This window comes from Phaethon aethereus (assembly GCF_964289735.1).
Source record: "Phaethon aethereus genome assembly, chromosome: 1".
NCBI lineage: Eukaryota > Metazoa > Chordata > Aves > Phaethontiformes > Phaethontidae > Phaethon > Phaethon aethereus.
The window spans coordinates 184,694,160-184,718,479 of record NC_138575.1 but is presented as its reverse complement, the minus strand read 5'-3'; the positions used below and the strand labels follow the sequence as shown (position 1 = coordinate 184,718,479).

At 36.2% G+C, this 24,320-nt stretch overlaps 1 protein-coding gene across 1 annotated transcript in view; it reads left to right on the top strand.

Moving 5' to 3' along the window:
• PCDH17 (protocadherin 17) overlaps nucleotides 1–18,043 on the top strand; it is a 97,767-nt gene extending 79,724 nt beyond the window's left edge. Inside the window, exon 4 of the mRNA XM_082006917.1 lies at nucleotides 16,136–18,043. Within this exon, the coding sequence (XP_081863043.1) occupies nucleotides 16,136–16,818 (683 nt within the window). The 3' untranslated portion in view covers nucleotides 16,819–18,043. The remainder of the gene's footprint in view (nucleotides 1–16,135) is intronic.
• Nucleotides 18,044–24,320: the final 6,277 nt, after the last annotated feature.

The following is a 24,320-nucleotide window of genomic DNA, read 5'->3' as shown; positions in this document are numbered from 1 at the left end:
GACTGTGACTGATGTTTTATGAACAAAGTTGTTGACAGTTGTTTATCATCCCAGTCTGATTCTCTGAGAAACACCACTTTAACATTGTTGAATCAAAAAACACATGCCAAATATAAACTGAGAATTCATTTAAAGAAGGAATATTTGAGTTGATGTTGAAAGCCACAGACGTAATGAATGGAAGATCTCAGTCTTACTCAACCTTTAAAATAAGAATTTTGAGATCAGAATTGTTTCTGAGAATGGAATCAGTGACTGGTAGGAATGCCAGGTATGTTGTTCTATATCAATAAATTTTATTTTGTCCTTGGAAAGAAGTGACATACTATGATTTACTTCTGGGCATCTCAGATAATTTAAAGTCCAGCTCCAAAATCCAAGGCTAGCAATTCTCAGAACACGCAGGTAAGCATGAAAAATCTGGTACATAAATATGGGCTATGATTCATGAAACTCCCTTCCTTTTATTTTCTTAGTTACACAAAAGCTAAATGTATGCTTTGGTAATATTTGCAGAAGATCTGTACGTTTGAACTGTAGATGAAAGGGAAAATTGGAATTTAGCATCTCTGTGAGGTATCCAGTACTCTGCTGTATTTAGGGTTCAGCTACATTTGTAAGCCAACAGAGCCTGGGCTGCAAAAGCAAGGTATGGCCGGACAGAAGAGCTGGCAAGAAGGATGTTGGCTTTCATCTGCCTCTGACTCTAAATTCCAGCAGGAGCTAGGATGATGTTCTGGTCATATGTAAGGTGCCATCTTGATCTGTAGACAAAGTATAGTTGATCAGCTGATCAATTTCTCTTGCTAAATTTCTGGAAATAAAATAAAATAAAATAAAATAAAATAAAATAAAATAAAATAAAATAAAATAAAATAAATAAAATAAAATAAAATAAAATAAAATAAAATAAAATAAAATGGCCACTTCACACAATGTCAAGTATCTTGCTTGTGTAAACGTCACAGTACCTATCCATCAGCAAAGCCACTCCATGCTACAGTTCTGACAAGAACTTAGTTGGAGCCAGAACTGCAGCTGCAAGAAGGGAGTGTATCAGCTTCAGTTTGCCTCAATGAAGAGTAGCAGATCCCAATGTGTTCCTTCAGGCATTCAAAATGTAGCACTTAACACAAATTTTCACTGTTTAAAAAAAGTAGTAGTTTGGTATAAGCATGGTAGCACAGTATTAGGGGAGAAGGAAAGTAGCTTTACTTTTGCAAAAAATAACTCAGTGGAAAAATACCAAGAATTTTGATCTGACTAGACACTGCATGAATATTCCGTGGAAATCCCAGAAGTTGTATGTGCATGTAACCACGAAGTTATTAGTCTGCAAGTGGAAAATTTTCCTACCAATGGGAGGACAATGTGCATTAGGAGCATGTCTTGGAAAAGGGGACTCATGATGCTGAGTTACATACCTAAATCCCATCTACATTAAATTAGGGATTATTGGGCCCTTACACTCAGACAATTTTCTGAGTGCTAAAAGCTTAAGACAGTTAACAGGAAAAGCCAGACTAATGTGTAGGTATCTCTGACACAGACGTAGATGACTTCAGGACGTCAAATCCATGTACATTCAGTGAAGACAAGGTAGGCCTGTCTGGGAAGTAGTTTAGATCTGGACCCTATCACCAACATTCTGAATGGTTCTTTGTATCCATCCTTCTCCATTGCCTGTAGAGACAGCATAAGAATTCTAGCCTAATTTTAATTGTCAGAAATTAGATTATGTGGCGCTCTCTGTTCCTTAACAGAAATTATTCTCTCTCTTATAGCTGCTGTTAGGCATTTGACAAAAGTAATGTTCAACATCTGAGTCTACTTGTGGAGCGGGGTTGGGGGAGAGGGTGTTCAGTCCCTTGGTTGACAAGAACTCTCCCTTAAATACCAGATTAGATGAAGGTTCTTTCTGGTTTTCTTCCCTGTTGCATGATAATAAAGCTTAAACAGGAGGGGTGGAAAAACTATGGCCGTCTCCTGCTCAATAGGATTTAGTGCACATGGTAGGAGGAAATCAGGCTCTCAGAAGACCTCAACTGTAAGAGTACCTTTTCCCTGGATCCTAAATAGACCAGGCAGGTAGATTTGCCTTAGGAAAGACTATGCCTTATAGCCTTGCTCAAAGAAATAAATGTTACTAAAAGAAGCACCTTGAGTGTATTTCATTTTTGCTATCATGAATGATGTCAGATGTCAAATCACCAGTGGTTTTTTTTATCTTACTTTACAGGAAGAGCTCATTTCTGTGTGTTTTCCAAATTAGAAACATTTATTTTGCTTCGCTGGGGGGTTTTGAGATGAACATTGACACAAAGGTTAAAATAATTTCAAAAGGCCTTCAATTTAGTATTAATTCTATGCAGCTACCTCCATCTTTTAGAGTATTATTGTTCCACATGGTCTGCCTAACCAAAGAACAAGATTTGCCATGCTCATTAATCTTTTAAAAAAATATTGAAATCACATGCTTTACCTGAGTATTGACTTTGCTGGTAACAGTGAGATGAATAATGTACTAACATGTAAAGTCTCCGTAATATCACCTGAAAAAAAGAAATTACATACCATCAAAATTGGTCCAGCTATGTATGGCAAATGATTAAATGCTCTGATGTCTGATGTGGCTAAAAGAGGGAGGGTCAGCAATCAAGAAAGGGGGAAAAAAGAGAATTTTGAGAAATGCAAAAAGGAGTTCCAGCTAAAACAACACCATTTGATTAAGAGACTGTACAAAGTGCTGAATGTCATGCTAAGGAAAGAATATAATCTCTATTTAAAGTTATTCAGAAGGCAGCGCTAAAATATTTTGCTGGTAGCCATAGTGCAGAGCTCTTTGCATACCTTGCCAATAATGCAAAAATAATTCCAGAAAAATCACATATATCTTTTCATTTATTTCTTTTGCATTAACCATCTAGATTAGAGGTTTTTTACATAGTAATATTAGGGGAAATTAAGTCTGTTTAACACAGAGACAGACGCCAGATGTATGCATGTTACAGTTACAGAGGAAGCATATGCATAGTATCAACTCTACAAATAGTCGGGCTCCCTAGGCACTCAACAGTTTTGAAGCTAAGGGAGGGAATGTTTTTATGTTATAACATTTTCCCTTGGTGGTAGCAAATTAGCTGCCTTGTATCCATCTTCAGCTGGAACTGCAGAGTCACTTGAGAGCTTACAAATAAGTTTAGAGATCTACTAAACTGTTTCTGAGATACCTGAGAAGTGGGATACATACCATGCACATGCTGTAACAGGTGGTCGTAAAAAAAAAAAATTGATTTTTTTTTCCCATAAGACAATTTTGTCTTGCCTTAATTCCTCACAGAATTTTTCAAGGTCAGACTGAGCCTTGCTTTCAGATATGGTGTTTCACACACAATTTTTGCCTCCTTGGGAATTAAAGCAACTCCTTTTCTTGAAGAAAAACAAAGGAAAGCTATGTTTTAATTAGGAAACCCAGAGGCTGTTTTTGAAAAACTATGAAGTAGGTATTTGGGCTCAGTTTTTTCTGCTTCCTATTATCTGTGATACTAAGAATTCAAACAAATAATAACTGTACAGGTCTCACCTTTTCTTTCCAATAGAACAAAAAGTCTTAGAGGATAGAGACCTGTTAAAATCGAGTCATGGTGGAAATCATACCTGAAACGCTAAATCAAGTAAATATTATAGTGATAAATTCCAGTAAATGAAAAGGTCTTTTTAAATACCCTGAGAAAGTTGATCTTGATCCATGTCTAGAATAGGTTTTACTGCATTTTATAGCATGTCTATCCCATTTCTAGGGATGTAGTATCTTCATCACCTCTACAGAATATTTTCTTAAAAGAAGTCAGTAGATTGGCACTGACTGACATATTCTGAATCCTTCAGCAGCTTTAAAGGTAGCAGCTGCATCCTCTACTTGCTTTGCCAGAACAGTGTTTAACTTATCTAATGCCTCACTGTTAGATTTCCTTTGTAGGGCGTTCAGATAAGTAAGCTGAAGGCACAGTTAAGAGAAATTACTCTGACTGCATTTTACTTGCTGGTGATGCTTGTGACTAGCCTTTGAGTTTATCTCCAGGACTAAACCAGACTTTTTATAAGAACATAGGTCAGATAAGGGGTTACTAGAGACCAGAAAAATAGCTTCTAACAGTTAGAAGGCTTAAAAAGTGAAGATATTACTGAAAACAACAAACACATAACAACATGTTTGGAAATAGTTCCTAAATTACCAAATTTTCTTAAAGATAAGTTTTGTCACATCACAGTACTTTGACACCAATACAAAAGTTGAAGCTATAACAAATGCAAAGATGACAAGTAAAAAGGTGACTTCCAGTTGAGCAGCTTATATGCTGCAAATAAAAGTAACTAGCAGGAGAGATTTTCTGTATTAGTATTTATATCTATAATCTCCTTGATCCTTGAAATATAAGAAAGTGATTTGGAACTTAAGGTTCTTGATTAAGGATCTGGGGAAAGGAAGATGTGAATATTCTGAAGTCATCTTCAGTAGGTGTCTTTCAGAAATCCACAGTTCATGGAGAACCTGAAGATATGATATTGAATCTGTTTACATCTACAATTCTTTTTGCCAAACTAGTTATATTTAGAGAGTCAGATTTGAAAAAGGCATCCTAAATTATTCTTTCTGATTGATCTAACTGGAGCACTATCCAGGCAGAAAGTTAAGTAGGATAGCGTTATGAAACTCAAATTCCTAAGAGAATACAGGAGTTTCAAAAATTGGCATAAGGGTAATCCCATTCTGCAAATCTCTTTTGAAGGTGGTAATGAAACACAACAGCAGCAATCTGCTAAACAATAGTCTAGGGCACCATCTAATCAAACAATAATGAATATGTTACTTATCATAGCATGGGAGAGACTCTATACGAAGCTCTTAAATAATTTCTTTTTTCCTAAGAAGATATTTCTGTATCTGTATGTCCAAGTGAGAGTTCCTTAAGATGCCTAGACAACTTCAGGGTTTTACTGAGAGCAGTGTCATGAAAAGTGTTCTTTCTCCTGTTCTGTGAGATGCATTGTACCTCCCATGAAGTCCAAAGTGTATGACCTGTATATGACACCAACATTTCGAAGCAGAGAATGATACCCAGCGTGCTTTTCCATCTATTGGTATAAAACAGACATGGTCTCATTATGTCTGGTAAAGGAGAATTTGAATGTAAATCCAAGCATGCTGGCAGGAGTGTGGAGAAAACTACTGTCTTTCACCAAAGTGGCCAGATTTTGAATGGTTCAGCATCCATATAGACTTCAGTCATTTTTTGTGAGACTTTGTAAAAGGAAAACAGATAGCATTTTAAAAGCTTTAGTGCATTGATTCTGCTTTGGACAAAATCATGCTCCTACACTGAATCTGACAGACTTCCATTCAAGAGAGTCTACCTATAGTCAGGATGTAAACAGAGCCATCAAAAGGACATAGAAAGAGATTCCTTCAGAAGTCTGTCATGCCCCTCTCCTCCGTGGCACCCTCATCAGTCAATGTCTGTAAACAAGTTGTCATATCCAAATTTGAGACACGCTTACAAAGCAAAAAAGCTTGGTGCCTTCTAATTAAAGATTTGTATACTGAGATAATTGGTAACTGGTGAGGAAGACTCAGTGGTGTAATATACAGCTAATTGTTTGTGGCTTGACAGTGTGACAGATGGGGATAACTTCTTTAAATTATGGAGCTTTTATATTGGTATTTTCAGGAAATGTCAACAACATGATTATATTTTCATTAATGTTGTCTTTCTTTCCCATTCATTTGTTTTGTTAGTTATAATCACTTGTTAACTCTTGTCTCTAACAGTACAATCTATTAATATTTGTATAGGATGCCTCACAATGGGCCTGGTTAACGACTGGATTCCTAAATATTGCTACAATACAATATACATTGTTAGTATTTACTAAACATTACAAATTAGATATGGAAATTATTGATATTATAATTATGACTAACTCACAATAAAGTTAGTAAAACAGAATGTGAATATCATACAAATTCTGCAGATGATTACACAAATTCATTTAGGTTTCATTTTTAGGAGCCATTGCAATTTTAGGTGCCATTACTGAAACAATCCCACTGTAAAATCCGTGGAACTGCCTTGATCAAGAGCAGGATAATGTGTTATATTAAAAACGTTCTTTCCAACAGATCCACAAACCTGTTCTCTTCTGTTAATTACTGCAGTTTTGTTTCTCTTCTTTTCCACAGGAAACAGCTTTTTGGGCTCTACAACAAAGATTTACTGTTTAAAGCTATGAATTTGTCAGATTACTAAAGTTTCCCTGCAGCTTTTCAGCTAAGCGCAGGGCTGCCATAGCTACCCCTTGTATCTTTCCTCCCTGCAGCCCTGGGCTAGGAAAATATTTTTATGGTAGGATGGGGAAGAGGCCAAAATATCTTTTCATGACTGTCATATGGTCTTTTTACTGCAATTTAGGGTAGGTGCCAGTCTGACTTACAGGCAAACATTGGAAACCAAAACTGTGTGTCTATTCTCAGCCTTTCCTCTTTCTGCTCTGATAGGAAGAAATGATACACCCTTTTTACTAGTCAGACATTTTCAGTTCACTGTCAGCTATAAATTTCTGTGTTTTTACCATTGAGAAGCATAGTGAAAAATTTCAAGGGCCATGAACTGTGCCTGGGCCATAGATAGAAACTGGTTTTCTGCTGTGGAAGTTTTGACATTGTTGTGAATTTTGGAAGCAGAGCCTATCCCTGTCTGTGACTCACAGGTCTGATTTGCCTCCAGAACAGCAAGGCAGAGGCCAAAGACCCATTGTTGGGATCTGTGGACCAGCCCGCTGTGAGGATGGAAAATTTTCAGGTAACAGAAATGTTCTCTTGCTCTTACGTTGTCTTTAAATAAAAATATGTGATTGCCATTAAATAGTAAGAATGAATTTAAAGCATACTTCCGTAAGAAAAATGTTACATGTTCTGTAGTGCTCCATGTAATGCTGAAATATTCCTCCAATAGTTATGGTTTTGGACAAATGTGAACTAGAATTAAATCCATAGGCCCACCATAATTCTATTGTTTTTGAATTGTTTTATTCTAAGTGAATATAAAAAATATATTCTCCTTATGCTGTGTCCAGAAAGCAAGCAAACAAATAAAAAACTCCCAAACAAAATCCCAACAACCAACAGCGGGGAAACTGTGTAAGGATTATAGACCTCAGAAGCTTGTAGTTATAATATCAGGAAAAGACCACGAGATCCAAGAGGTTTAAAAAAATGGCAGTCCATTCTCATTTTACTGCCAGTCATTTTGCTAATCTGAGCTACATAATTGCTTTGCCTAACTGAAAGGGACCTTTAAACAGACAAACCAATATAAATACTCAGATTGGAGACATCTCCGTTTAATAACAACAAGCATGTGTATAGAAGTATTTGTTTACCTCTGCTCATTTATGTCAAAATCAATTGTAATTAAACAGGAATCCGACCACAGGAGGAGTACTTTAGCTGATTGTTCTCATCAGAAGTGTCATATAGCCCTAGTGTTTAGGACATGTCAAAGCAGCCCATTATTTTTCTCTTGTACTAAATACCTTCTTACAGTCTTTTTAGTTCTTTAGTAAAGATAATTGCCTGTCTCTAAAAACGTAAGACACCATATCAATTCTGGGAGGTTTTCTGGTCATGTTACAGGAATTACTGAAGTTCTGAAAGGTAGAGTTATTTATATTCTTTATTAGACATTAGACACCATTTATTGTCCATCTGTTTACACATATGTACAGAAAATACAGAACTTTCATCTCTATTCAAGGTATTAAAATATATAAAACACACTTTATTTTATTAGTCTGAAAAAAGTACTGATTTTTTTTACACAATATGTTTGTGGTTAGACTAGAGAAATATAAGCTACAGAGGATTTACACCTTGTTTCATTATTAAGTCAATTCAAATACAAATATTTTCAATAATGAACACAAATTCACAACATCGAGGGTGAAATGAATCTATCATCTCCTAGAGAAGTCAGTGTGGACTCCATGCATGCAAAAGCAGATCTGTTTCTTTGTAATGTGAAACAAGGGTCAGAAAACATGTGCATTACTGTTCACCCTGTAATGCCATGAAGAATAGAGCATTTCGAGAGTGAAGGTAGATCATATCAGCAGTGTGAAATTGCATGTTTCAAAAAGACGATGACATAAATTTTGGAATGGGTCCTCCGGTGTATTTTTCATTTGGAGCTGTTAGTTGATAGCCATTCCAGTCAACTGAGTCAGCCAGTGAGCCATCCCTGACAATTAATGATTATTTTTTAGCTTCCATATTTATATAAAAGAAGAAAATAAAAGTCAGTTGGGTGTTTATGTGACAGTATATACTAGGTGTCACCTGTGGAAAGAGAAAAAAAAAAAGAGTCAGTCAGATATCTGAAACATAGGCTAGAATTTCCTAGGACAATAAAAATAACAAAAGCTACTGACATTTTAAAATATTCAGTGTTATTCATGTACTTACCTAGCCATATTCTTATTTAGCCTTCATCGATGAACTTATAGTGATATAAAGCTACACTTTTTTATATTTTGTGAGTAAAAAGTTCTTTAGAAAAGAATGCACTTGAATGGCCATTTACCAGGTCACATCTTATAAGTTACAATGATCCAAACTCTGTCTGCCTTGTCTAACTTCAAATACAATTTGAACAATGATCCAAACTCTGTCTGCCTTGTCTAACTTCAAATACAATTTGATAACATCATTTACATGTTTTGGGAGGAATATGATTGTCTAGGTCTAGGTATATGTCCAGACTTGTGTATAGGGGAAAACAGATTTTAAATATACATGTATATGTATATATTTACATACATATATATAAAAACATGTATGTATATGTGCATATGCATATACTTAAAGTCTGATTTCCCCATACACAAACCTGGACATTAACTATTACATTATATGGAGTACTTTGATACAGAGTATAGTGTTCTTCATCTTATAAAAATAGTACATGAAATATTTTTTGAAAATGTTTTTATGCTGATGATTTATGTACATGGATTTTTTACGTTTCATTTGCTTTTCTGTTTTGTGTGTGTATATGTAATTTAAATAATTAGGGTTCAATTAAATTAGAAAAAATAGTGTATCTGTTAACTTGGTTTGGCTACATTGAGTCACTGTTTAAAAATATTTCTTGAGTTTTTCTTTGTTATCATTATGCAAATTTCATATAATTACTAAGTCAAACTAAGATATCTCAGTTTTAGCCATTAAAAGGAGCCAGCTATCTAAAGCATTAATTAATTAACCTTACAGTGCAATAAATTCAGGGTGAAATCAGTACCCATATTTAATCCTGTTCACAATATTTATGAGGAAAGAGTAGGAAATTAAAAATAGCACAATAAAAGTATCTTTTTCTTCAAGCTTGCTACAGACAGCATATGTTAAACATAGCTCCTCTGGTAGTATAGAATAAAATATGTAAGATATGTCTTATGTTGCACCAAAATACATACCTTGTATTGCTTTCATATGTTGCCAACATAACTTTCATCCTACACCATCTTAAATTTCTATCCAGTATACATTTCCTATCTAGGTGACTGTTGTTTCCAGAAAACTTGTTTCCTTTTCTTTCTAAGGTTGATAATTTAGCAGTTCTATTTTAGAGTATGTTCTCCCCTAAGTGCACAAAGCACACTGTTTACCCTTAAAGCTCCAGAGAGTTAGGAAAACCTCTAGGCTGCTTCTGTTTATTGTACACACTTGCACTGTTAAGGGTTTATTTTCAACAGGAGGGAGACAAGTATAGAGATAAAGACCGACGGTGCATATCATTCTACCAGCACATCTTGCTGTACTGCACAGTGTATGACCTATTTTACATATATATATTTAACGTTAAATTTATTCTATTTTCTCCTATATATTAATTTTGCCCTTGGTGGTGATAGTTCACTTCATGTTTATGGTTTCTGCTCCTAGTACAAAAGTGCCTGTTTGATTTTCTTCACTGTCTGGTAGCGGTAGCAGTCAAAATTACAGGATAATAATGAGACGAGCCGCTTATAATGTATGATAATCAATACTCAAATTCCGTTTCCTATGATGTGACATAAAAGAGTGAAGTGAAAAGACACAGATTTTCAAGACTAGAGCACCAAAGCTCATGCAATACAGGTGGTTTTCACTTCAAGGTCATTCGGCATTTGTTTCTTCTTTTTTGGCTTCATATTTAATTCAGTCACTGCTAGGATGCCCGGGGACCAGAAATGGAAAGTTAGTCGATACTGTGAGTATCAATACAAGTATAAAAACTGCTTTAGCAAATGCAGGAAATGAGAAGGGGAAGATATGGCATGCAATATATATAACATATATATGTATTTATATATATGGACTTCTGTAAGGCCTTTGACACGGTGACATATTCCCCCACAACATCTCTAAATTGGAGAAATATGGATTTGATGGATGGACTATTCGGTGGATGAGGAATTGGTTGGATGGTCACATCCAGAAGGTAGTCGTCAATATCCAGATGGAGATCGGTGATGAGTGGTGTCCCTCAGGGGTCCATACTGGGACAAGAACTCTTCCATATCTGCATCAATGACATAGACAGTGGGATCAAGTGCACTCTCAGCAAGTTTGTTGACAACACCAAGCTGAGTGGTTTGGTTGACATGCCTGTGGAATGGGCAGGATGCCATCCAGAGGGACAAGCTTGCGGAATGGGCCTGTGTGAACCTCAGGACGCTCAACAAGGCCAAGCACAGGGTCCTGTACCTGGGTTGAGGCAACCTCCAGTAACAATCCAGGCTGGGGGATGAGGGGATTGAGAGCAGCCCTGCTGAGAAGGACTTGGGGTACTGGTGGATGAAAAGCTGGACATGAGCAGGCAATGTGCGCTCATAGCCCAGAAGGCCAACCATCTCCTGGGCTGCATCCAAAGAAGCGTGGCCAGCAGGTAGAGGGAGGTGATTCTGCCCCTCTACTCCACTCTGGTGAGACCCCACCTGGAGTCCTGTGTCCAACCCTGGAGCCATCAGCACAGGAAAGACATATTGGAGCAGGCCCATAGGAGGGACACACAAATGGTCCGAGTGATGGAATACCTCTCCTATGAGGACAGGCTGAGAGACTTGGGGTTGTTGAACCTGGAGAAGAGAAGACTCTAGGGAGACCTTATTGCAGCTTTTCAGTACTTAAAGGGGTTTAGAAGATAGATGGGAATAGACATTTTAGCAGGGCCTGTTGTGAAAGGACAAGGGGTAATGGCTTTAAACTAAAAACCTGTAGATTTAGACTAGATAGAAGGAAGTAATTTTTCACAGTGAGGGTGGTGAAACACTGGTACAGGTTGCCCAGAGAGGTGGTAGATGCCCCATCCCTGGGAAACATTCCAGGTCAGGTTGGACAGGGCTCTGAGCAACCTGATCTAGTTGAAGATGCCCCTGCTCCTTGCAGAGGGATTGGACTAAGTGTCCTTTAAAGGTCCCTTCCAAATCAAACTATTCTATGATTCTATGGTATATGTTATACTAGATATATCTCTTTTACTTAGAGATTGATAGCAAACTTTTTATTTTTACTGGCAGTAATGAATAATGTAAATACTGTGTAAGAATTATCCTCATAGCCAGTGTATTTGTATGCAAATTTTGTTGTAACAAAATTAAGCTAATCTGTCTTGAAAATCTCTAAGTGTATTTTTTGGCACAGTACTGAATACGTTGTGTAGTTAGCTTATTTCCGGTGTCTGAGAACCTCTATTCTTTACCTTTCATTTAAAGTTTGTTCATTTCAATCTCAGTTCAGGGAATAACTTTAATAAGTTTTTTTTAAACAAATACAGTTCAATCAAGTTTTAGAAGAAGACACAGTGTCAAAATAGAATTTCCCAGTTGTATATTTGATATGCATATATATGTTTTCAATGCAGATAGCAGAGAATGGTCTATAAATATATGAACATTTATTTAATGTGTTTTAGAGTAATATGACACAGAACTACTACCTGAAAGTCAGGAAGAGTTTCCCTTTTACAGATGGTCTTTTTGTGTTTTAATGAAATGGGCTATAATATACTGAAATCTTCCCAGTTGTGTTCATTGATGGTCTCCCAGTACACTGTGAGCTGGGACACATTAAATATGATTAGGAAGTTTTACAGGAAGTGTTTTTTTTTTTTGGTGTGTGTGAGAAAGAAAGGAGCAAAGAGGAGTCCTGCTTTGATGGAGAGAAAGCAAAGAGAAGTGTTGGTCCATTGATTGTGCAGTTCTGAGTATTTTATGGTAGCTAACATGCAGCATGTTTTCATTTTTATCTTTGGTTAAAAAGGTACCAAAATCATTTACAAAAATTTGTAAGAAGGATAGTTAAGTTTACAAAATAAAACCATGAGTTGGAAAGCTGACTAATTGCTTAGGGAAACCTTTAAAAGTGCCAGAAAACTTTTACTCAACATTGTCATGAATTCCGTATGACAGAAAAATAATTTTAGATAAGGTTAGAGAAAATCCTAAACAAAACTCCTATTATTTCTCCTTACTATACAGGTCTATTTTTAAAGCTAGAGGCTGAGCTTGCCACAAACCTACTCCATAGGATTAGAGGGAAGAGAAGAAGAACAAAATTAATTAATAGCAAGCATTTTCAAAATATAAAGTTCTAGAATTAACATTGAAAGGATTGGGCTTTGGGCATTTTTTTGTTTATTTGTGCTGGATTCCTGTGACAAAATGTAATCAAACCTGGCTAGTATTAACTATTGTCCATCCCATGCTGAAACTTGGAACCTTCCTCTCCAATGCTCTTGCCCCATGTACCTTTTAAAATATATTGATTTGGTTTGTTTTGTGGAGTTTTATCTTTTCCTTGTTTTGAGAGAGAGAGAGTAGCAGTTTCACTTGGTTGTTTTATGCAGCAGCTGTTTGATGCTGTAGAAACTGGAAAACTAGATACAGAGAACTTTAGTGGAAGTGAATTAATGGGTGGAAGGAGGTGTATAGCAATGTCTTTTAATTGTATGGCTCATTGAGAGACAATTGTCACCACGTGTTGTCTCTATAGTTATACATACTAATGCCATTTCATTCAAGTGAAGTAAGATCAAACACCACAAACTTAAATCTCTTCCTTAAACTCCTCTCAGTTCTGTCACTGTGTTACAGTCCCAGGGTTGGGGTTGTCTCTAATTGTTATTGTACACTATAACCAGCATGCAGCTTATTTTTCCTTGGAGGTCATGGAATCATAGAATGGTTTGGATTGGAAGGAACCTTGAAAGATCATCTAGTCCAGCCCCCCTGCCACGGGCAGGAATATCTTTCACTAGGTCAGGTTGCTCAAAGCCCCATCGAAATTGACTTTGAGATCTTCCAATGATGGAGCATCTGCAACTTCTCTGGGAAACCTGTTCCAGTGTGTTACCACTCTCCTATTTAAGAGTTTCTTCCTCATGTACAGTTTAATTCTACCCTCTTTCAGTTTATGCAGCCCAGGATACAACTGGCTTTCTGGGCTGTGAGGGCACATTGACGGCTCATGTCCAGCTTTTCATCCACCAGTACCCAGAAGTCCTTCTTGGCAGGGCTGCTCTCAATCCCTTCATCCCCCAGTCTGTATTGATACTGGTGATTTCCCTGACCCAGGTGCAGGACTTTGCACTTGGCCTTGTGGAACTTCATGAGGTTCACATGGGCCCATTCTTCAAGCCTGTCAAGGCCCCTCTGGATGGCATTAATTTCCTCCAGTGAATCAACTGCACCACGTGGCTTGGTGTGATCTGCAAACTTGCTGCGGGTGCACTCAATCCAACTGTCTATGTCACTGGTGCAGATATTAAATAATGTTGGTCCAGTGTGGACCCTTGAGAGACACTGCTTGTTAAGTGTTTCCACTTGGACATTGAGCCATTGCCTGTAAGTTTCACATGTGTCCATCCATCCTATTCCTTATCCATCTAACAGTCCATCTATAAAACCCATATCTCTCAAATTTAGCATATTGAAGATATGAAGAACATTGTGGGGGCTGTATCAAAGGCTTTACAAACGTCTGTGTAGATGACATCCATAGCTCTTCCCTTGTCCACTGATGCAGTCACGCCATCGTAGAAAGTCACTAGATTAATCAGACACAATCTGCCCTTGGTGAATCCATGTTGACTGTCTCTAATCACTCCCTGTCTTCCATATGTTTTCATATATCTTCCAGGAAGATCGGTTCCATAATCTTACCAGGCACAAAGGTGAGGCTAACTCACCTCTATAAAGATTATATTTAGAGCCTTTCTGTTACATTCTTTTCTCAAAAATCATTTTGTGTTCTTGTCTCCCTATACCTCATTCTTTCTTGCTTTTGATTTTTTTTAGGGCTTACACCAGTCTTAAATTTTAAATTCTTCAAGGAAGAGAGCACATATACAGATTGACACGTTTTCACAGAACTGTATGATTAGCAAGTATCGGTTCTGAGTAAATTTTCTCCTCCAGATTTAAGTGATCATTGTGACATAACACAATTTTATTTCAATTTAAGTCACATCTATTCATGTCTTTTTAGAAATGTGAACAGCCAAAGCTGTTTACACTATTGGACTCTCACAGATCACCTTTAGTGTTTCTTCTGTGTCAGTTTTCTGCAGTGCAACTGTCCATGAATCTGGTGGTGATATTACAAGATTACTAGAAATTTATTTTCTGATTTAGAAAGATGGCAATCATTTAAATTTCCTCTATCTTTGAGTCAACAAGTTTGTTCTGCTTTTCTGAAGACCTGCATGTCTGTATGTATGTTTGTGTTTCATCCTTACATTTAAAGGTATACTCATATTTTTTGTCCAAGTGGAATTCCAGGCATTTTGTAAATACTAAATTCCTCAAATAAAATGAATATTTGAAATAAACTGCCCATTTTGTGGAAAAAAACCCACTTCATAGCTAAAGACCAATGTACAGCTGATTGAAACCTAGAGAAGATAAAATGATTTATTCTATCAGTATTGACTAGAGAGTACTCAGAAGAAGAAGAAAGCAGCTTGGATCAGAGTTGTGTTTTCCTAAAAAAACAGATTTAAAGTGTATTTCTGGAATTTTCCTTCTCCCTGACATTGGGTTAGAGTTGTGTACAATTATAAAATGGTAAATGGTGTCCCAAACATATTCTATTAGTGTAAAATGACAGACAGGCTAAGGTTTTTAAAGGAGAAAGTTTTCTTTATGTCTTTGAATCGTAGAACAGGAGGTATCATAATTTATGTTCTAAAAACATAGTGAATAAAAAAATCATATTTAATTATATTCCTTGAAAGGAATAACAATATAGAAATACTATCTGAAAACATTATCAGTTCAAATAGTGTGTCATGGTTTGTCATTCTTCCAAATAGTATGTATTGAGCAAATCCATTTTCACTTACTTGCACCAAAACAAAAAAGGGGAAAACTGATTACATGATCCATAGTCATGTCTAATAAAATTGCAATATGCACTTTTTGACAAGCTTATATTTAATGCATACAGATGGAAAATTTTAGTTCTCTGTTCTCAGCAGGAAAAGTAGGCTTTTTAAGAAAACCTTTTTATTTTGTGACTGTCACACAACATAACAATTATAAATGAAATGGAGGTGACAAAAATGAAAAGCCATCTTGCTGATTTTTATGAAGTGTTTGTATTTCCAGAAAGGCAGTCATTGCTCAGTTATTTGATTTGAAAAATTAATCCTGATAATGCCTTTTTAGTTCTTTAAGTACTGTTCACTCTTTTCTAGGATGAGTTTTACAGAACAAAGCCTAACAGATTTCTACAGCAGATTAGTTTACAGATGAAGCTCAATTCCACTGAGAATGATTCTCTAATGACCCCTTTATACTTCCATTGGGCTGTGTGAATGCTTTAATATGTAAAGAACAGAGTTAAATAAATCTGTTGTCACAACTAACAGGTTTATGCAATCCTTCTGAAATATTTTAATTACAGCTTCTTCTTCTTCTCCATGATTAAGAGAACAGATGTCAAGTAAGCCCATCACATGTTGATCATAACCTATCCATTAGTTTAAAGAAATCCACTTATAATTAGAGTTTTTTCTCTTTCTCCTTTGTTTTACAGAGCAAGAAGAATGTGTTAACTGCACAGATGAATGCAGAGTGCTTGGTCATTCTGACAGGTGTTGGATGCCACAGTTCCCTGCAGCCAGTCAGGCTGAGAATGCAGATTATCGCACAAATCTCTTTGTACCCACAGTTGAAGCTAATGTTGAGACTGAGACATATGAAACTGTGAATCCCACTGGGAAAAAGACTTTTTGTACATTTGGGAAAGACAAGAGAGAGCACACTATTCTCATTGCCAATGTTAAACCTTACTTAAAAGCCAAACGTGCCCTGAGTCCTCTGCTTCAGGAGGTTCCCTCAGCATCGAGCAGCCCAACCAAGACATGCATTGAGCCTTGCACCTCAACAAAAGGACCACTGGATGGTTGTGAAGTGAAATCAGGAGCCTTGGCTGAACCAAGCAGCCAGTACTTGTCAACTGACAGTCAGTATCTATCGCCTAGTAAACAGTCAAAAGACACTCCCTTCATTGCATCAGATCAGATGGCTAGGGCCTTTGCAGATGTGCATTCCCGAGTGAGCCGAGACTCGAGTGAGATGGACTCTGTTCTGGAGCAGTTAGACCGTTCAGCCCGGGATCTAGGCAGGGAGTCGGTGGATGCCGAGGAAGTTGTGAGAGAAATAGACAAGCTCTTGCAGGACTGTCGGGGAAGTGACCCTGTGGCCATCAGAAAGTGAGGGGGAAAATAAGGACAGGCTGGCAGTTATGTTCCTCTTCTGCTGATTAAAAGTAAATAAATAAAGAAATCCCCTGGTTGTAACAGATTTGCAGGAATGAAGGAAGACCAATGCTGCTTTAAGGCTTTTAGTGAACATCTGAAGTGCCCACAAGTATGTTCTTTTCACTGCTCTTTCTTTTTGACAAATAACACTGGTTTCATTTTGACCAAACTTTCATTAGGACAGAGTCAAGTACACTAAGAACAATACAAAAGAAGGAAAGACGGTGCCATTTTGACAATCTGATAGGAAGGTGTGTGAAAGGTGGAATGGAAATACGTCTGATACTTTAAGACTGTCCTCAATAGCTGATGCTGACTTTACTGTTTACGTATAAACCCCAACAAAAACAGGGTTGAATAATTCTGATCTGTGGTGGATTTCCAGCAGTCACCACAGGCTTCTACTGAAAGTCCTAAAAAGAGTTCTTGTAGTAGTCCAAGCGACACCAAACATTAACATTCATTTGTGGTAAACATTTATGTACAAAGTTACCTGCCACAAATATGAAAAAAAAAAAGAACAAGAAAACAAACAAAAAAACCCATTCCAGATCATTATTCAACAAAACATATCCTGATCATTAGTAAAACACTTCGTATCATATTAAGGTTAAATGTAAAATGATATAGTCCATCTTGTCCTGCACACACATAAGCTAATTCACTTAATAAAAAAAAAAAAAAAGATTTTAATATCTATTTAGCATTTTAGTGTCCAACAAAGCTATAAATAGCTAGCGGTAAGTTTTAAAATAAACAAAGTAAAATAAAGATTGAAAAAAAAATAGTTACCTTTAAGGGTAATACACAAAAGAAGTTAATATTATTAACACTTTTTTATTAATTTATGGACACTAAAATAGCTCAGGAAAGTGAAAATGTCTTAGACATCCACAAAAATCACATGATCATTTAAATGTGCAAATGTAAGAAGATTCAGTGTGTTTACATCAAATGACATATTTTTATTGATTTATTGCAGATTCAGTGCATATGAGCCAAATTGTTGAGTGTATAAGAGCTATATTGTGTATTTTATTAAATTAATATATAGTTGTGTTGCAAAAATATTTGGGCTTATATTGTAAATGGCAAGTGTTGCCTCGGTAGCTGTCGAACTCTATGAGTTTTGTTTTTTCCTGCTTCCTTTTCCCCATGGATTGTGGGAAGCAGCGCCTCAGAGCAAAGTCTCTTGTTTAATGTATGGTCTACAAAGTACTGCAGTACATAATCTGTTCAAAATGTGTTTGAGTGAGCTGATGGAGCTAACTGAATGGCCTACAAACACATCCATCAGTTATGGTTATGTGCAAGTCCATGTAGAAGCTTCTATTGCAAACCCATGTTTAATAACAAAAATTACACTCGAACCAACATCTGGAACCTCCTTGTTTTTTTGTTTTCCAAACACATGCAGCCAGCCTGTTTAAACAGGGTCTTGAATGTAGGATATTTGACTGATTTCTTAAGAGATGCCACCATATTCAAAGTTTTGCTATTAAGTTCATAGAGCTGAAAAACATGTCAGTGCCAATGTGGTATGGGCAGTATTTTATCTGATTATTTAGAATGTGCAGTTGGTTACTGCAGTTCTAGATATACATTGCTTATTTTGGGGGGTGTTTTTATTTGCTTTTCATTTGTTCTTGAAAGTATTTGCAGAATAACTTGGGATAGAGTTTCTACTTTTAATATTTTTTCTAAGGGTGTTTTTATTGCGTTTGAAAAATTCAAAATTGCCTTCAGATGAAAGTTAAAAAACAATTCACATTCAAAATGAACTGGCACAGAACATGAAGAAGCAGAAGAACAAAATATTTAGCTTATGATTTGTCCCTTCAGATATTCTGTTGGAAATACCACTATGCCACATTGTTTAAAAATGTTGTATTGGGTTTATTAATTTTAATTTATATTATACAAACATATAGGAAAGAGGTTGGCAATCTCAAATCTCACAAAGCCAGTTTTCATCAATTCAAAAAAGAAAGTTGACCCAACAGCCTGTTTTGATGTTGGGATTGCTGTTAAATGGAGATTTTAGCTAGTCAGTCCTACAATGAATTGTCTTTGGGAGGCAACCATTCGGAGAGTTTACTTTTAGCTGCTCCTGTTAAAAAAGTCTACAATTACATGTAAAAAAAAAGGAACTTGTACATGTTTTATAAAGCTACTCTCCATGTTTTGGACAATTTATGTATCTAAAATGTGGTGTTGTCTGTGTTATATAATTTTTTTTTTTTTTGGCCAGGAGACCCGAGATTGGTTTTGCTTGATAGCTTGATAGCTTGAAGTTCCATAGTGGAGAGGATTTCTTATTGTTTGATCAGTCTCTTATACGTATTTCCGTGGTGCCCATCACTTCAGTGTCTGTGCACCAAGTCTTTAGCTCTGCCAGTGAGATCCATTATTCAGCAAAATCTAAGTCAGTATGTAAATGCAGTCAAGTGATGGAGATTTGTGTATTTTATAAATGATTTTAACACTGAGTAACCAATTGTACAATTCATTGTATGTTTCTGAAGACATAAAACCACAACATTCTGAGAAAGGGCTGTGCCAATGTAAGAGGAATTTACCTTAAGGCTCTCTGTCACTAGTGATTTACTAGCTTTAGCTGTTTAACACATTATCTGTCTTTAGTAGTGATTATTTATTTACCACTCTGAGGTAATTCAGAATTCATGACTCACAGCTTTATAGAAGAGTTTAGGAAATCTTTCTTTTATTTAATTTGGCTTACAACTGCCTTGTGTTGTAGATCTCTGGAATACTGCTTCCAATAATGATATCCCAGGTTAAAAAATCTGTTTCACAATTTTGAACGGATACATAATGAGCCAATAAACCAGCAGATCTTACATAATGTGTGTTTTGCTGGTTCAGTCAAAATGAACATGATTGTGTGTGTAGGATGTACTACACAAAAAGAATTAAAAAAAATATTTTTTCTCTGTGATATCTCTACTATCACCAGTGGAGAAAGAAGCAGCAACAGAAGATAAAGTTTGTGAGTTATTTCTCTTATTCCTTCCATACATGTTTTATAAGACTGAATGAAAATATCTGCTACATGGTTATAAAGAGAATGCCGGAGTCAAGGGAGACAAGTTAAGTAACTAACAAAATTGTACTGTACACTGTGAATAGCAAATAAAGTTTTCTATATCTTTTTTTTTTATTAATGAAAGCCAGCAATTGGGAGTTTCTCAAACAATTGGCCAATCAAATCAGAACTCAGAATCAGAACTTTTTTTTCTGTTATTTTCTTGGCATATTTATCAGGAAAGAGATTCTCCTGAACAGTGCTTTGCCACTTGAGAATATAGGTTTCCCAGTCCAAGTCACCTCTAGAAGTCCAACATTGCTCAGAGTGGAGCAAGATATATCATTCAAGCAAACTTTCAAGCTGCTTGCTGTCCAATGGAAGGGAAATTGCTGAGGTCAAGAAGGAGTCTGAAGCCTAGCATAATATACACCGACTCATTGTTTAATTACTTTCTTTTGACATCAGGCAGTGATTGTTATTGCATTCATTCAAATGGGAGTTTTGGCTATCAAGATTTGTTGATTTGAAGTGTAATTGAAACCTGATTAAGGTTTTGACTTCTCTGGCCCAATTGTGATACAGGTTGGCATTCACATTTATCAGCCCCTGTCTCCCCATATGGCTCAAAGTTGCACCAATGAATGGTGAATGACACAAAAAACAAACAAAAGCAGCATACATTGTATGGATTATCTCAACCGCTATTGTTTAATGGCTGTGTTTAATGTGACCTATCTGGAAAATGAGGACTACGAATAAAAAGCAATTACTAATAGTGGTGTTGCCTGCTTTTGCATTCATTAACACAGAAGAAATGTGTTAAACACTGCATACCACAGGGAGCCTGATGGTAATTACTTTGGAAAAGCAACTTGTGGCAATGCGGCTGTTACAGCTAGTTATCAGTTTGCCAAAAAAATGACAGTTCCTGCTTCATTTATTAGAAATGTGTAACTGTTTTCTCTCAACAGGAAGGTGGTGAAGAGTTTTCATCAAGCTGGGTAGGTTTATCTTTTAAGCAGATGATGTGCTGAATCCCTACAGGCTGCTATTTGCTCATAGAAACATGGAACTGAATAAAGGATAATTTGGTTTAGTACACTGGTGTGAGTTCACCAAAAGCATTATAAATAAGTGTATAAGTTCTCAAAGATTGTCAGCCCACCATGAAAGATCAAAACTGCTTGGGTATACAAATGGAGGAAAAATATGAAGAATGTATAGAGTTGGGTCGTTTTGGGTTTTTTTAAATGTGTCTTTCCTAAAAGCCTGAGTAATAGACGTAAATAATTTTATTCATGTTGGTGTAAACAATGTTACAAAATGCTGGGAAAAATATGACTAAGTTCTATGTCTGGTTGTTTGAGTTTGTCGTTCTAATTTAACACTTTTGTTAACTTCTTTTTTTGTTTATTTTTTGTTCTGTTTGAGCATCATAATCAATCCTTCAGAGTATGTGGCCCTTTCTGTCTGCTGCTGTGTGATTGTAGCAATGACATGCCAAATAGTGTAAATCCTCCACACTGGCTTTTTTTGGTTTTTTAAGGGGGGTTGGTTTAGGGTTTTAATTGTTTGTTCGGGTGTTGTGGTTTAACCCAACAGAGAGTTAAAACAACCATATGTATAACTATTCATTCATCCCTCTGCCTGCAGTGGGATGGAGGAAAGAATCAGAAAAAAAAGGTAGAACTTGTGGGTTGAGATAAAGACAGTTTAATAGGACAGAAAAAAAAAAGATACTAATAATGATAAAAGAATATACAAAACAAGTGATGCACAGCACAACTGCTCACCACCCGCTGACTGATGTCCCATTAGCTCCTGAGCCACGGTGCCACCATGGCCAACTCCCCCAGTTTATATAGTGAGCATGATGTCATATGGTATGGAATATCCCTTTGGCCAGCCTGGGTCAACTGTCCTGGCTGTGCCCCCTCCCAGCTTCCCGTGCACCCCCAGCCTTCTCACTGGCAGGCCAGCACGAGAAGCTGAACAGTCCTTGACTGCTCAGCAGCAACCCAAAACATCAGCACGTTATCAACATTATTTTCATCCCAAACACAACATACAGCACTATACCAGCTATGAGGAAGAAATTAACTCTATCACAGCCAAAACTAGTCCATTGGGTTTTTTTTTACCAATAATTAAGTAAATAAGCATCACTTTTGACAGCTAAATAGAATTTTAGTTTGTTCAGAATACTACAGGTAATACGAAGATATGTGCCGGTCCTGCAGGCAGAATTACCTTTTACCTATTGCATGTTCTCTTTGCCAGAAACAAAACCAGCCTGCATCTAATTAGCTGGCTACCCTAGGCACAGAAAACCCCCATTGTTTTCTTCCCTTTTCCCTGCTACATATATTTGTCTTTCTACAGGCTGAATTCCAAAATCTAGCAAGCCACTGTCTGTGCAGAGTCCTGCCAGAATGTACCTTATGCTGCTGAAGGCCTCATTGGACATGGGATGTTGCTGTCTTGCTGTCTTCAACTGTGTGTAATTCAGAGCTTGGCTGGATCCGCAGTATATGTAGAACAAGTCATAAACCATCCTGGCTTTTCTTTACCCACAATACAGAGTCATTGATTTCTCATTTGGAAAGTGGCTAGTCTGTCAAACAGAGATTCTTAGATCTCCTTTAAGCCAACCACGTATAACTGCTTGAGGGTGTTCACTCATGGGATAAATACCCTATCCTTATTCTTTATTGAGTCTAAGACATGAAAGCAGCAGAAAGCTTATTTCTTCAGTTAGTAATGTTTCCCTAAAAATGAGATTTCTCCAGTAGAAAGAAGGGATGGCTCTCTGCTGTATGTATAGCTTGATTTGAAAGGTCACCTTAATATCAGTAGTGCATGCAGAAATGGAACAGGGAATTAATGAGCCATCTAAGAATTTTCTGAGATGTATATTCCATAATGCATATGTTATGACTCAGGGAAGAGAGCACAGCATCTTGGTTTATTTATTGCTGTTGGCTCCTGACAATGCCTGGCAAAAACATTTTGTTCAAGTTTTGGAGAAACATTTTTCTCTGTCTGGGAGACCAATTCTTTTCTAATATATTTTTAATTTAATTTTTTTCCTAAATATATGCTGGTCAAATTATGAGCCCTTGTTAGTTTTAAAAATGAAAATAATGTTCTGACATGGTTCCCACCTTTAGGTTCCTTGGGCTAGAGATAATACCTTTTACTTGGATGAGACTCCAAAATGTCCATAAACATTCTGCAATTTATCTTGGTAAGAAGCAAGAGTATAGACATGGCTTGAAACATAGATTATTGGACAACAGATTTAGATTTTGACCTAGTGAGTAATGGAATAATTAAATTCTCATTTCTGAAAATATATTGTATTTAGTGCCTTGAACACTGAATCTATGGATATCTTATTGAAGTGCACCTACTAAACTGTGCTAGAGAACTAGGGGATCAGTCAGTTATCCTCAACTTTTTCCAAGTCAAAACCAACACTGAAGTTGCACCTGGAAATCAGTTGATTCCTAGTGCAGTACAGAAAACGTATTTGTAATATGTTTGCAAGAATAAATACTCCTTAACAAATTTGCAATTACATTTTGTAATAGCTGCAAATTTTCCATCGTTTTAGGAGCAATCACATACAGAACTCTTTTCAGTGGTTTGATTTGAAAGTGATAAAAAATGGATTACTATTACATCAACATTAAAATGGAAACACCATAGCTGTCTGACCATCAGAAAATGACATTTAGCTATTTCTGTTATTACTGTCTTTAGGAAATTGTTCTATGCATCTATTTTTTTAACCCTTTTACATCAGGCATCTTTTATGATGCTACATGCTATAATGATTTCTGCAAGTGCCCCTTTTATTAGTCACCACTCCTTTCTGTTCATATGTCTGTTTAAAATACTCTACATTGCAAATTTATCTATCTCATGTGGAGAATTTAAAGCAGATTCCTCATCTGTCTTCAAAGATGTTTCACACTGCATACCATACAATTTAAAAAAAAAAATCATAATATTTGTAGATAAGATCTCCATTTATTTCTTATAATTCTTTGTTTTAAAATTTGATCATATGAAATATGCTAAAATATATTAAAACAATATTTTATTTTCCAGGTAAAACACTTATCTTTTTATGAATAAATTCTTCATTTGCTGTTGTGAGTTCAGTGGGAGATCCTGTTAAGAAGAGTATCACACTTAGTAAACTAGTTATCTCTAAATCAGAATGGTTCTCCTTGATATCTAAACAAATAGCTATTTAATTTTCAGTGAAAATTATTCCTTTTTAGATTTTTTTTTACTGAAATTATGAGAAAAAATAACCCGATATGTATATTCTGGATAACTAACAAATGCATTTAATACATTCTAACTATAATATAGTTCATAACAATGTATTTCATTAT